Raw genomic sequence first — 15,432 nt, 5'->3', positions numbered from 1 at the left:
AGTTTCGGAACGAGAAAGAGAAAGAGCTATTTGCAACTGCAGATAGGTCTTTCTCTTTCACTCACTCTTCCGTTTTGGGCTGGACAGTCGGCAGCCTTCGCCTGTTAAACGACATTCATCTGTCAGTTTGTTTAAGATTTCGCGCGCTTGATCTTACATTTGATTAGTTGAATTGCACGATCACAGCTTTATTCGTTTTCGTTACTCTTAATTGGTTGCGTACGAGCCCTCATCAAATCTTCGGTGAGTCGTTTTCATTTTGATAACAGCAAACTTTTTTCAAATCTGTTTAACTTTTTCTCGTAATTTTTATTTAAATATATTAAGATTTTTTTTCTTTTAAAAATGGAAGAACAAAAGAATTCAGTAAAATATTTACAAAATTTGCACTTTTCGCGACTAGAACTTACCGAAAAAGTCGCTATAAAAGCATTAGGCTGCTTCACGCCCAATTTAATTATTTCACAGCCTGCAACTAGTAGATCTTTTAGTTACTCGCGAAAATTTAATCCAGATATTTATAAAAAATACAATTGGTTAACGAGATGTACAGAAAAAAACGCGTTATTTTGTTATCCGTGTCTTTTGTTTGGAGGCGAGTCGCCAGGCGAAGCATCTTGGACGAAAACAGGAGTTATTGACTTAAAACATTTAAACGATTAATTTAAAAACACGAGGGAAGTGTCGAACACTTAAAAAATGTGTGTAATCTCACGATTTTGGGAAGCTTGTCGACGGGAAATAGATAAGCATAACGAAAACGTAAAAAAAAAATCGGGATGTTTTATTTAAAATTATTGATTGCGTTAAATTTTGCGGTAAATTTGAAATGCCAATGAGGGGACACGATGAAACAGATAATTCAAAAAATCCAGGAGTTTTTCGGGGGCTTCTAGAATATTCACAAAATTTCGACGATTCTTTAAAAAAACATTTTCAAACTTCTTCGGTTTTTAAAGGGACATCAAAAACTATTCAAAATTAACTTTTAGATTGTATTTTGAACGTGTGTAGGGAACAAATAAGTGCTGAAATAAAAAAAAGCAACTTATCTAGCTGTTATGGCAGATGAAACAACCGATGTATCGATGCATTGTCAACAGGTTAATGTTTTTCGTTACGAATTAGGGGGTTAAGTTTTTGAAAGGTTTTGGGGTTTTTTTTAATCCGCGTCGCGAAACCAGCAAGAACGAATTTTTTTTAGCAATCTTACTGGAGTACCAGCGTATTTTTCGAAATCTTCATCGCGTTTGGACGCACCCTTTTAATGGGTGGTGAATTTTGCTAGTTTTTTTTTCAATAATACTTAAATTCACATGTAAGTGGTCGTACGCCAAAAATTGTGCTTATTTTGTCCTGTTATGACATGATAGAATAATTATGGTGACATTTTTTAGACATCTTTTCAGTGCAGCCCCGCCACTAAAAATTATTACGAGCCGCCACTGGTATATTCATACCAACCGTCACGTTTACGCCACGGCAGGCTTACAGCAGTACCCGACATTTCCTGTTCATACCTTACAGCAACATCCGTCAACGTATCGTATCCGTTTTTTTGGCCATCGTGGAAATATATACGCGAATTACGTGCCATGAGTCTGCCGCTTTGCTGTTTTGGACCAATTATCGATAGTGACAGTTGACAGCTGTTCAATCTTTCGACATGGTTTTGGCGCAAATATTTAAAAAAAAATTAAATTTTTTACGGAAATATTTAAAAAAATTTTGTCCATCATCCACAAGCTCCTTATACAGTGTCCAAAACTCTCCTTCGGTTTTTCTATTTTTAACATGGGATGCACATCAAAACGCCTCCGTGCTTTTTTATTCCCTTCTTGAGCGTCTTCTTTCAACAACAACGCGATTATACATAATTTTTCGTTCGATAAACGCCGAAACATTTTTGCTGACTTGTATTCTGACGCGTAGCTACGAATGCACGTGTGTGCATTTATATTGCAAGTACTCGACAATATGACGTAAGCAATATTGTGGCGTATCGTCATGGCCTCTAATGTATAAGTAAGCCGATTTTGCCTTGCACTCGGCCAAATTGCTGTAACCGTGACGTGACCGCGACGTGTAGGTAGATATGAATAGAAATGTAATAAAATGACATATTTGAAACGGAGTCGTGCAGTGCTGAAGCCGTGCAGTGCTGTTAAGTATGAACAGACCTTTAAACGCAATTCTCGACTTCATGAATGATATATTGCACATCAGATGACGAGTAACCTTTCGATGTGCACAGATGCAATTATTAAAATTGAATTGGATCTTTCTGGTTTAATAAGGCAAAGTTCGGAACTAAAGTATCAGAAGCACAGAACGTATACAGGGTAGATATGTCGGGACTTCGGGTAGATTTCGCTTCGTGTAAGTGCGAGCAGTGCGCACGTATAAGGTACACGTGTCGCTAATCTGTGGTTCAGTCTGTCTGGCGCTTGTCGATCGTTTGCACCGCATCGCAATTCTGTACAAGTCGTGGATTATTTACAACGTATTTGCAAAAAATTGTATTTATAAATTCATTTCGCACCACCACCAATGTATTTGGAGTATTTCTGAGAATTTCACAATATATGTACCATGTTGGATCTTAAGTCAAATTCCAGGCGACTCTATTTTTAGTGCTTACCTTTAAGTGGCCAACAACTAGTGTTTTCCTACACGCACACCTACATACATATATATGCAAATATTAACCACTTCGTCGCCATAAGCGCACCGATATATTGGTATCATTTTATGGTGAAAAGAAACACCATCGAGGTTATAAACTTTTTAAAAATTCGCGTGGGTAATGATTCAGTCAGCATGGCCATTGACCAGTGTTTTCTCTTCTTAATAATAAAATGAAATATGTATTTTAAAGTCTATCCGAAAATTGTAATATTTATTTACAACGAGTTTTGGTTTCTGCCCATATAATTCCATCTTTTTACTGACAATTTTATGAAATCTAATATATAAGAATACATAGGTAGAATTATTGTAATAAATACAATGTATGTTGCATGTATTGTTAGGATTTCCCTTTTGTAAGTACCTATTAATTATAAATACACATTTATACTTACATATTATGTCTATGTAATTTGTCGCATAGCCAACCGGTTTAATGACTGTTAATTACGAGTAATGTTTGTTTTTATAATATAAATATGATGAAGTCAATTTGAAAATATGGCATAGAATTCGTTTGTTATTTATTTATTTTATCTTGGCAGCAAAGAATAAAGTATTATTTCTCTTTGTGACAATATATATTTGTATCAGTGGCGTGCGCTGAAATTCTCTCTCTTTTTGTCGTACAGCTTTACTTAACGTGCACGAACGGGATACAAGAGGAACAGCCTGTTCCCCTTGTATCCTGCTCGTGCACATTAAGTAAGGCTGTACGACAAAAAGAGAGAGAATTTCAGCGCACGCCACTGGTTTGTATGTACATATATACAATATAACTACATATACAGTACATCATTTCCATCTGGTGGTTCTACAAGCTGGTCTATTCACGGTTATCGCACTGACTTTTTGTAGTAATTCATCAAGTATCTAAAGAGATTATGTAATTATTTGGATATTTTTGACATTTTTGATAAAAAAATATTTTATTAATGTACACATTGAAAAAACATATATTTACACGAATACATTTATAAATGCATAAAAATTGTACAATTTTGGTTTACAAACTATTATAGAATAAGGATCTTTACTCTAATTAAATTAAATTAAAATGTTCAGTCTTCGAAATGGGAATAATTTATGTTCGTAATATTATCACGTGACACATTAACTTGATGCACTGATTACATATATCTGCAAGAGGTATTGCAGAAAATTTGTCCTTTTTTCATAAATTAACATCATTATTACACAAATTAAGGTTTTAGTTGGTCCAGGAGCCAGTCCATGTAATAGGCTACTCGAGTATAGACTCCAGGTAAATTAGCCGTGCCACACCTTTTAGGGCCGAAGCTAACTATTCCATGTTGGACGAATCTCTGAACTCCTCCAACTTCTCCAGGAGACATGAGAGGACCTCCCGAATCTCCACCGCAGGAGTCCACTCCCTGAATTCCACCGGCGCATACTTGCTTGAAGCCTATACCAGCGGCAACAGATCTGAAATATGAAATTTTTTATTGAATTGTGCATAGAAAATAAATCTCAAAACTTTAGTCGGTCAAAAAATGAATAGACAGGAAACGGGAAAAAAGGAAAAATTGAGAATTAATTTAAAATGAAGATAAGTAAAATAGGTGAAGAAAAGTGAAGTAGTAGAAAATATGCGAGGAATATAAAAAAAATGATTCAATCTGAGTTCTGCATAAGATTGGGTTAAACTGCTACGTTTATATTGTTAATCGTATCAGTATTGCCAACTGTGGCGCTTATCATCAGGAGAAGAAGATAAAAACGGGTATTTTGCAGTGGCGGCTCGTGAGAATTCACAGTGGAGGGGCTGCAGATATGTTATGTTGACCATATCGGTGACCATAGCAAAAATAGCATACTATACTGGGGTCAGCAGCCTTACAGCCCATATGGACGACAAAAATAGCATGAGTGTGTATTATACTGGGAGGTCTGCAGCCCGCTGCCCTTATGAACAAGCCGCTACTGGTGTTTTGTTGTTTATTTACCTATTGTGTATTTCTCCACATCTTGTATTTGTGAGAACAGGCAGGTTGACTCTTAATAATTCTGGGGAGCTGGTACCAGTTTCTGTGGCACCCCAACCTGTAACAACTATCGTCGTACCTTCTAGCCGCATATTCCTCAGTGCCTCGGATGATGGCAGACACACTGGCTTAGAGTTTTCTGCAAAATCAAATTAGAACGAACATTGAAAAATTACAGATAATTATCATTTGAGAAACATTAACTACCCTTATTCCGCAAGGGCAGGTTCTTTTTAGCATTTTTAACATGAAATCGCACATATTCGCAAGTTTCTTAATTGTGGCCGAAATTCAAACTCGTTTCAAACGACGGCTGCTAGTTTTTTTTTTTTTATTTACTTTCAAAATATTTTTATCAAGACGACCTTGAATGAAGATTTGCGGGTTAAATTATTTATCATTAAAGGTCAGAATCTGAATTCAATTTTTGATTGATTAATCAAATTTATAGGATAAAATATCCAGGTGTAATTACTTTATCTATATACGTAGTAACAATAGATTAAGTTTTGTGATCATGCGAAAATTTGAAATCGAGATTTTGACTGATTCGAACTCAGAATCGATCACTGATCATGTTTTCATGATCTAGAAAAAATGTGTCTGTGTATGTGTGTCTGTGTGTGTCTGTGTATTTTGGGGATTTTTTAAACATCGTTAGTTCTATCGAACTGAAACTTAGTATCGGTTACTGAAATTTTTATCGATACACCGTAATTTTTTTTCAAATTTTTAAGTTGACCGGAAATGGTACCGTAGAAATAGAAATTATAAATTTTATACCCTGATATTTTTTGAATATTTTTACCTGAACCGGAAGTAGTACTTTTACTCTAGAGAACCGAGGTTTTTTTTATGTTTTTCTCAGAAACCTTTTGGTTAATTGAACTGAAATTTCATTTCTAGAAGATTAAGCTTAATACCAAGTTTCGTATAAAATTTGGCAGTTTACTCTTTTTCGATTTTTCTCCCACTATTTTTTTCGACCCGTTAAACATGTGTGCTCTTCACGAAAAAATTCAAGTACAATTCTTGTATTAATGTGATGAAAATAAAAAAAATCACTAAATTTAAAAATATGTTGTGTCCACTATTCTGTCCACACCCCTGAACGTATCAAGCTGAAAATTTATATTTGTATTCTTTATGTACTAACTTAGAGCTGATAAGGTCTAAGTTAGTACAAAAGTAACAAAATCCAAAAATCGGAAGTAGAACTTTTGTCTTGTGCAAGTTTCCATACATTTGCCCTCAATTTGAATCGAAAATGCTGTCGTAGCTATTAGTATTTAATAATGCTGCCGGTATATGTGAATGTGTATGTACGGTTCAATATCGAATTTTGTTTTGTGACCTTCTTATATTCCTCAAATACATAGATTAAGTTGCAATGGGTTGGTCACATCCAAATTTTTTAATAGTACATATAGACAAACATAGAATCAAATGTTACAAAATTACAAATATTGTAATTGAGGTACCACGAGATATCATATATAATATCGCTATTCTGTCTGTCTGAGATAACGCTCGCTGTACTATAATAGTCGTTTCGATTCGACATACATATGTACGTCACAGTTAAACCACTGCCAATACGTATATGTTACACCGAATCCGTGAAATTGTCTATTACACGCATTCGGCAAGAGAATTGCCGAATTCGTGAAAAATGCAAGCACGTTGCCCAGTTCACGGATTTGGCAAATTCTTTGGCGAATGCGTGTATTCGGCAAGAATTTGTCTGCTCAAAGCATGGAGTCGGCAAATAGACAGCAGCGCTCCGGTGTTGTTTTTTAGAACTGGACAGCGTGGACAAATGTCAAAGTGACAGCTGAATGAGGATGTTTAATTTAGTTTAATTTACATATTATTATGTATAATATGACTACATACATATGTTTAGATCATCTCATATGACTTATACATAAATTAATGCCATTTTTATACATTTTGATCAATATTTTAACAGTGAAACATTTGTATGTAGTCATATTATACATAATAATATGTAAATTAAACATCCTTATTCAGCTGTCACTTTGACACTTGGTTATAATATAACACGCTGTCCAGTTCACGCATTCGGCAAAGAATTTACGGAATCCGTGAACTGGGCAACGTGCTTGCATTTTTCACGCATTCGGCAATTCTCTTGCCGAATGCTTGTAATAGACAATTTCATGGATTCGGTGTAACATATATACGGATACAATAATAAAATAAAAAAACTTCTATATATATGTACATATACTGATCGCTACTAATCTTTCCTCTTGGCAGAGAATTTACCGCTATCTATTGATAATTTAACTCATTAATTAATTTTCCTATCGGTGTTTTATATTGTTTATATGTAGGTAGGTAGGTAGTTTTACCATTTTTTCATATTAAACAATAAATATAAATACATTTAAAAGGCATTTGAAAAAAATTCAACCCCGTGGAGATCGGACACATGACTGACGACACATTTCTTTTAATTTAGTAACCTAATATACCAACAATATCGGGTACAAGGGGTACGGGTAATTTATAGCATTAGTAAATTTTTAATTTATTTATGCTAACAATGTATTTCCTTCTTGAAATAAATGATTGCCTGTGGAAAATTGATATATACTTTTCTACGAAATAATATATGTAAATTTATGAATAAACGTATACATACATACATAGATGTTTTATTCTTTGGAATAACTGCCATTTGAGTAAAATGTAGCGTAAATGCCGTTCAACGCGTAAAAAAATAGTAAACATGCATTGTTGTCAATACATAATATTATTATGGTTTGATATAACAGTATATCAGTAAATGTTTTTTCGTCAACGTCAACTACGAACATTGATGAGTAACCCTGAACTACCAGTTAACCTTTTTTTATTTTCTAATTATTACCAATCACATGTCATACAAAATAAATTACATAGATGTGGTTCAACTCTTTCGCTGTGTCGTACAGAAAAAATAGAATGTTTTAAAAATATGAGGTGTTTTCATCCCATGACTTCGTATTTCCACTTCTCGTCCTAGAATACACACCGAGAGAACGAATGTGTAATGTAAAAGTTTCTAAAAAATTTACCCAAACTTGTTTTTTGGGTATGGTGCAAAGCATGGTGCAAGGTATGGTGTGTATGGTGCTTCAAGGTGCGGGCCTGTCTTATCTGAAGGCCTGTGAAAGCTGTACTTACCACTATTGAAGTCTATAGGCGCAGACAGTCTAAGCAGACCGATGTCATCCTGCAGCCGGACAGGACTGTAGCTTGGATGAGGTAGAATTTCTTCGATGGTAAAGTCTTGAGGTGGTGGTGCGCAATCTAAAGCATCTGCCTCACCCTCACAGTCAGTCTCGTTGCGAATGTCGTGCTCACCAACTCTGACTCCAGCCAGGGTCAGACCCCTCAAGTTGGTGATGCAGTGAGCAGCAGTCAGGATGTAGCGTTCGTTGATAATCGTCCCACCGCATCTGAACGACATCCCTCGAGCTGAATTCATGAAAAACTTTTTTTTTTAAGTGTAAGCACTTCTATAGCGACTGTAGCGAAATCATACAGAAAGTTGTCGTTCTTATGGTGCGTACGCACCAAGCCAACGAATGGCCCATAGGCCAACTTTTAAAACCAGTAGCGTACAAAATATCGAAATAAAAATTAAATTTAAAAATTCAAATTAAATATCAAAATTAAAACTATTATTATTATATTAAAATTAAATTCAAGTATCAAAATAAAATTATAATCATTATATTAAAATTAAAATTAAATATTGAAAGTTAAAACAAAACATGCACAATTTAAATAAATTTTCGAGATTGACCTAAAATTAGATCATCAACAATCACATACAGGTAATCCTCGACTTTTGTTTGTCGAAGATGTTTTGACTTACGAAGATACGCACTAAGATCGAAAAAAAATCAAAGAATTATTATTTTTACTTCCCCGTAATGCGCAGTTACTGAGAATATACCATGTATTAGTATGGGTGATCCAACGATTTTTGCTAACCCGGGGTGTTGTCGGTCACATCAAACGGATTTTTTTATTCTTCAATTGTTTCTTTCGTCGAAATAAATCAAGTAATTAAATCATTTCAGAGGTAAAATTTATCGGATAATGTGTGATTATTAATTTTATTTCGACGAAAGAAAAAAAACCCTTTGACAAATCACCGACATCCGACACCGCGTTTTTTTATGAATTGTTTTTTTTTATCGATCATCCACGTGGAAATACAGTAACATCTCGTGACGACTTTAACAATATTTTTTTTCGCTCGTATGCAGAGAAATTATAATATTTCTCTGGTTGTAATGCGTATCGTCGTAATTCAAAACATTGTTGTAATTCAAAACATCAACGATGATCTAATTTTAGCTCAATCTCGCTCTTTAGCTTGATTTTGATATTTAATTTCAATTTTAAAATTTAATTTTTATTTCGATATTTTGTACGCTACTGCTGGTTAAAAAGTTGGCCCAAAATCGTCGTTGGTTTAGTCCGTAAGCACCATTACGAAATACTCACCGACCAATCAGTGGTTTTTAAAACACAATTATTACTATTTTTTATTCACACTTAATTTTTTCCAAGAGCGACAGTATCGATATATCACTAGTCGGTCTCCCTCACGGGACCGAAAGTGAAACGCTCGAAAACGCAAATATCGGAAGGCAAAGATCGAAAATCGAAAGATCTTAAGTCGAAAGATCAAAAAAAAGGGTGCATGGTAAACGGTACTATGTATATTTATAATATATATGAGTGGCATGCGGTGAAATTATCTCTCTTTTTGTCATACAGCCTTGTTTAATGTGCGCGCGCAGAATACGGAAGGAAAAGTCTGTTCCTCTTGTTTCTGTTGTATCCTGCTCGCGCAAATTAAGTGAGGATGTACGACCTTTTTTTTATCTTTCGACTTAAGATCTTTCTATTTTCGATCTTTGCCTTCCGATATTTGCGTTTTCGGGCGTTTCACTTTCGGTCCCGTGAGGTAGACCCCTTAGTATAACATACATATATTCGAATATCAGTTAATTCATATTAGCACAGCACGTACCGTCAACTGCAGTACGAAAAGTATAATTTGGTACATTTTTTACGGACACATTCATATATTACGTGGCGTAGACGTAACAGCAAGCAACAGCAGTAGCCGACAGAATCTATTCATACTATACAGAATTACATGCCACCGTAACGTATCAAGCAAAACTGGTTTCCTTTGGCCACTGTGGAAATATTCATATACGACGTGACGTCATAGTAGCGAGAGCAGACGTACTAATGAAAGTGCGCATGCGCATATGAATATTTCCATGTAATGTATTATATATGTAAGCTGATTTTGCCTTGCACTCGGTCAAAACTTGTCTGAGTGTGCGCTGTTGTATAGTATGAATAGAAGCTGTCGTTTACGTGAGATGATGTGTTGTGCTGTTGCCGTGTACTGTGATGTGGCACAGGATGTACAGGCAAAGAAATAAATAAATATTAACAACTAAAAATACACGAAATTCGCCGAAATACAATTCACCAGTGTTTTAAGTTTGTCGAGACAGTTCAGGGTGGAAGGGTTTGCTAGTCGTTCATGTGTTATATAAATAAATTATCACCTGTATTATAAGCCAATAGTGCCATCCATGGAAAGTCGAACACTCCTGTTTTGTTTCCCCCCAGGATGCGATCGTCTTCCAGAGGACCGCAATTAGTTGGCAACATGGATAGATTCGGGTGTCTCGTTACATCCGGAGGGGGCTCTCTGTATTCCTGCTGATTGTTTGGTCTGGGTGCTTGAGTGACCGGATTCATTATCCTTGAAGTAAGCGGAGAAACCGGCTGAGGTGTAGGAGTTGTTGTCCTTTGCGGAGGACAGCAAACCTGAAACAAGAAAATGCTCAATTATGCACATATTTTTAGTTTTTGCATAGCACACGAGTTCTTTCATCTTAGTTACCTTGGGTTGAGCACCTTCGTAGCCACAATTTGACCTGACGAGAAGTTCTCGGCTTGACTGAGGTAAAGGTCGCACCATTAGCAATTGTGCGAGTACATTGCACTGGTTCAAGATGATGCAGGTACCTGGTTGACCACTCGGAGTCACGCAGCCATCCTCAGGGTCACTTTCTGAAACGAAACATGATATGAATTTACAATTCGGCATCAAATCTTACATACAAGGAAAATAGCTAATAATAATAATAGAATCATTTCGAAATAGTTTACACCAAATGTAGAAGTCTTATATTATTTGAACAAACACTCCTAGATCAACGGTAGACTTTTTGCAGCGTTTATCCTTATCTTTACGTGATATTTTACGAATCTGAGGTAGGAGGGGGGGGGGGGGGCGTGATGGATAGAGATGTGACATTCTTGCATGTACAAGTGCACTTTGATCGAATTGTATAGCATTATTTATGTGCACGCCCGGTCGACCCCCCCACGGTGACTTCGCAGTGGGATTCCCCGATGACATCGATCTCTATGTGGTTGTGGGTTTGTCTGTTTAATGATTACATATTGTCAATACACGTGCTTTTGGTGAATTGTTTTCGGGCGAATTTCATGATAATGATTAATTTCAAATAATGACATCTGCAATGTTTTTAGTACACCGTTAAACTTGGCAACACAATGGCAACATCAATGTCATAAAACTTTATAAATCTGCTTTCATACAACATAGTATTATACACACAAAGAGTATTCACGAAGTTGGGGTTGTCAAAATATTACTTATGTGGTTTGGTTCTTAAGGTTCCTCAGCACATCCATATGGTATTACGACCAGTCTATTTTTATACCACTCTCATGCAAGTCATTATTGGAAATTGAAATGCACACAATGGTTCATTCTACTTACATATACATATATAAATACATACATATGAATTGAACAACATAAATTGACAAAAAAAAAGCACTTTTTAGCGTCGCATTAGATTCATCGATTCAGTTTTTTAGCATTGTCTGTTAAATTACGGTCCATTCCAAATGGACATAGACTATTTTGATTATTATTTTGGATTCGTTGCGATTTTAGCATAAACAATACATACATATGTACATATATTGTAGTAATGCAGTTGTTCTAATTTAATCACACCTACTTTTATGAATGTCAACTTTCTTTGTCAATAAAGAAAGAACTATGTAGGTCATGAACACTCAAACTTTCTGCAAATTATAAATACTTAATGTATACATACATATACATTAATTATTTAAGTATATGTATGTATATTTAATGTATACATACATATAAATTAAGCCTTTCCGGTTCCTTAATGTGAAAGATGAACATTTGGACCTGTTCAATTGTCACGTTGATGAGATTCAACTTAAATTCAAGTCTTTTTGAATGAGATGAATGATGAATGGTGATTTATATTGTTCTTTTCTTTTTTGTAAGACTGGTGTGACACTTTGGGGCAATCTGTCAGGTCACATTGGTCATATAATTGTTATTATTATTATGAAATAATAAATAAATAAATATGATATAATACAATTAAATAGGTAGAGATTCCATGTGTACGATTTATTCAATGTTTACCAAACAATATCCATAATTATTACATATTTAGAACATTGAGTTTTCGTTACATCTCCGAAAGTTCAAGTGATTATTACTATAATTATAGTAAAATATGTGAAAAAATGTATGTTTTATTTATTTTCTCACATATTACTATAATTATAGTAAAATATTTAAAAAAGGAAGTCATTTTAAATATTAAAACATAAAGAAGTTGATTATGACTCATAAGTAAAAAACGGACCCAGAGCGCGCTGTTCATTGTTCACATGTTGTAAATGCATTGTTAAAGGTTTGCCGAACCTTTTTTACAAAGCATTTACAATAATGGAACAATAGACGGCGCGCTTCCGGTCCTACCTCTACTCATAAGTTAAGAGTAGACATAGCGTAGAGGTAGGACCGAGAGCGTGCCGTTTATTGTTCAATTGTGGCAAATAGGTTTTGCTATTGTTAGCTTCATCGAAAAGCTTTTTGTTTGCTTTCAGCTGTGTTGAAATCTCTATTGTTATTTGATATTGCCTAATCACCCTTAGAATGCGCCGAAACGGGATCCTTTTGTCAATCTCTATTGTTAACCCGAAAAGAAACCCATTTATTTCGAGCCGGCGCATCCACGCGCCTCACTTTACTCATGACTAGAGACCGGAGCCACTTTGTGCCGTTCATTGTTCATTGTTTGCCCTGCATTGTTAATTTTTATGGTGAACCTTTTTTTTGCTATCTAGTTTTGTATTACAAAGCTAGAGAGCAAATGAACAATGAACAGCGCACAGTGGCTCCGGTCTCTAGTTATGAGTAAAGGGCGGCTAAACGTGGTTTATTTTTTCTTAGAAATGGCCAATGTCTTAGAAAAACCATCAGTGTTCAAAGTAAATGGACAAAAAAGCGTTTAAAAAATATAAGACATTATTAACCGTTCGAATTCTAGTACGTCTAGTTAAAACTAGAACATGAAAATGTGATTGATTCTGAGTTCGAATCAGTCAATATCTCGAGTTCATCTATTATTACTACATACATACATACATATGAACATTGATAAAGTAAAAATATATATTGAATAAAAAAAAATTAAAAATTGCCCATTTTTATTTAAAATGCTCCTATCTCATAAACGAGAGCAAACCAACAAAATTATAATATTCTAATTAAATGAGTCAAATTTAGTTTGAGTATATTTTTAAGCATATACTAGTTTCTAGCATTATTTTGTTGCTATTTAATCTTATATTTGTATTTTGTGCTCATTACGCCGCGGGGGAAATTTTAATGTGTTTAAAATTAGAATATGTTTTTTACATCAGTCTACAAAACTTTAGTATATGTATTATATAATACTTTTATAGTCTACGATACTTAATACATATGTATACTAAAGTTTTGTAGACAAATAATCAAAAAAATAAATATTTTAAAAATACACAAAAACATTAATAGTGTGTATAATACTTTCCAAGATACTTTTATTTACTTCTATGGTTCAGTTCAATCCATTGACGCCCACTGAAATCTTGAGGAATATTTTTTAGCATCTTTTCTGCTAATAAGATGCAAAAAAATTTTTTTTTTTCAAACGGAACGAATCTCAATATAAAAAAAATGCAGTAAATTAATATCGAAAAACAAGCCCACGCAAAATCCTTGAATGCGAACAAAAACAGGTTAATTTCACAACAGAGAAAATAAAATTCAATTAAAAATCGCAGAATCAAAACGACTACATATTATTATCGTCATAACAACTTTATTATTAATCTAATATATAATTTCGAAAGAGACTTTGTTGATTCGTAAATCCGTCATCGAACAAATTAATAATCAAATAAATTTAATAAAATTTTTACTATTAGACTGGCCATGTTTAAGCGGTTTATATACCAATTTGCTTTTTGAATCTTTAATTAATATTATGTATTATATGTATTATGAGCATTTATAAGAATTATAAATAGGTTTTTGAGCTCTTTTTCCTATTATGCTGTACATTAACATTATAATAATATAATACTATGATTACTAACAAAATTAAATTAAAATTTAAAATAGAAAATGATCAGTAGATCAGTAGCTCTTAAAATAGATACAAGATGTATTGTGAACATAATTTCGTAATAATAAAAAGCATTTAAAAATCAAGCGGCTTATATTACAAATACCGAGCGAAGCCGAGTAAAGCCACTAGTTATATATAATTATATACATAAAATATTTGACACAGCACTACGCACATTGTATATGCACATACATATACGAACCGGTCGAATCGGTCAACTTACGGCAATTAACCGCGATCACCACGAATGCGATCGTCACCACAAAGATGCACCACCTCTGCTGCATCGTTAACGACCCCTGGCCTGACCTAGGCGAACCGGTCGGTGCGAATCGGGTCAAATATATCAACGAAAACGTCCACACACCGGTAGCACGACCGACCAACTGACTAATCCGTCTCGTAAACCACCTGTTTTTACCGAATCGGTTTTCGATCGGGGAGATTCCCAAAACCTCCGAGATGCGTCACAATCTCAATTTTACCGCAATCGGGTGTGCGCTATTGTCCAAAGAGAGTGACGATCGTATGGACTTGTATGCACCTGCAGTGCGGTTTGTTTACAAACACTTTTGCGAATTGATGATGCTAAAATTTGCATGTCCTTGTTGATGGATTTGTCATTGTGTAAACTTCTGTGCGCGCACGACTGTTACGAAGGTGGTAACGCGTGTGTATCTGTCTTTTTCGCATGCGTTGTAAAATGTTGAATACCCCCTCGTTGTCTCGTTTTAATCGTTCAGTGATGCGCAACCTGCTTTATATGACTAGGGGACATACCACGGTCGTTGGCCATGCTCACTGAGTCATTGGCCACTCGAATATATGTATAGGTACATATGCATAGAGCACTCGATAGTGCTCCCATCCACTACTAACTAATATCATTGTATTTATTTACCTTCAATTGGTGTTAATATACATATTATTTTAATCTAAATCTATGACTATGTAGTGTTTCTCGTATAAAAAATAATGTATGCAGTATTGTGTAGACATTTTAGGGAAGTCCCAATGAACTTGTACTCATACTTTCTGCTAGCTGTAGAGTATATAATTAATTTGTCTATTGACGTAACTTCAACTGCTTGATTGAGAATGTTTGCTGAAGACATATCATCATAATTCTTAATAGATGA

The 15,432-nt window shown here is 34.6% G+C and overlaps 1 protein-coding gene across 2 annotated transcripts; it reads right to left on the bottom strand.

The window, feature by feature from the left end:
• Window positions 1–3,561: 3,561 nt before the first annotated feature.
• LOC143921000 (CLIP domain-containing serine protease B4-like) lies at window positions 3,562–14,973 on the bottom strand. 2 transcript variants are annotated; one of them, XM_077444077.1, is made up of 6 exons: window positions 14,517–14,973; window positions 10,654–10,823; window positions 10,313–10,577; window positions 7,890–8,183; window positions 4,656–4,833; window positions 3,562–4,134 (listed from the first exon to the last, which is right to left on the bottom strand). In XM_077444077.1, exons 1-6 carry the CDS (start codon window positions 14,578–14,580, stop codon window positions 3,891–3,893), a joined length of 1,215 nt encoding a protein of 404 aa, XP_077300203.1. In that variant the 5' UTR covers window positions 14,581–14,973; the 3' UTR covers window positions 3,562–3,890. The 2 variants fall into 2 exon arrangements, with proteins under 2 accessions (XP_077300203.1, XP_077300204.1); XM_077444078.1 differs by having other exon boundaries at window positions 3,595–4,134; window positions 14,862–14,953.
• Between the last annotated feature and the right edge of the window lie 459 nt (window positions 14,974–15,432).

The sequence above is a fragment of the Arctopsyche grandis genome, chromosome 13 (genome assembly GCF_051622035.1).
Source record: "Arctopsyche grandis isolate Sample6627 chromosome 13, ASM5162203v2, whole genome shotgun sequence".
In the NCBI taxonomy this organism is placed as follows: Eukaryota; Metazoa; Arthropoda; class Insecta; order Trichoptera; family Hydropsychidae; genus Arctopsyche; species Arctopsyche grandis.
The sequence above is the reverse complement of the archived record's forward strand: the minus strand, read 5'-3'. Positions and strand labels throughout refer to the sequence as shown.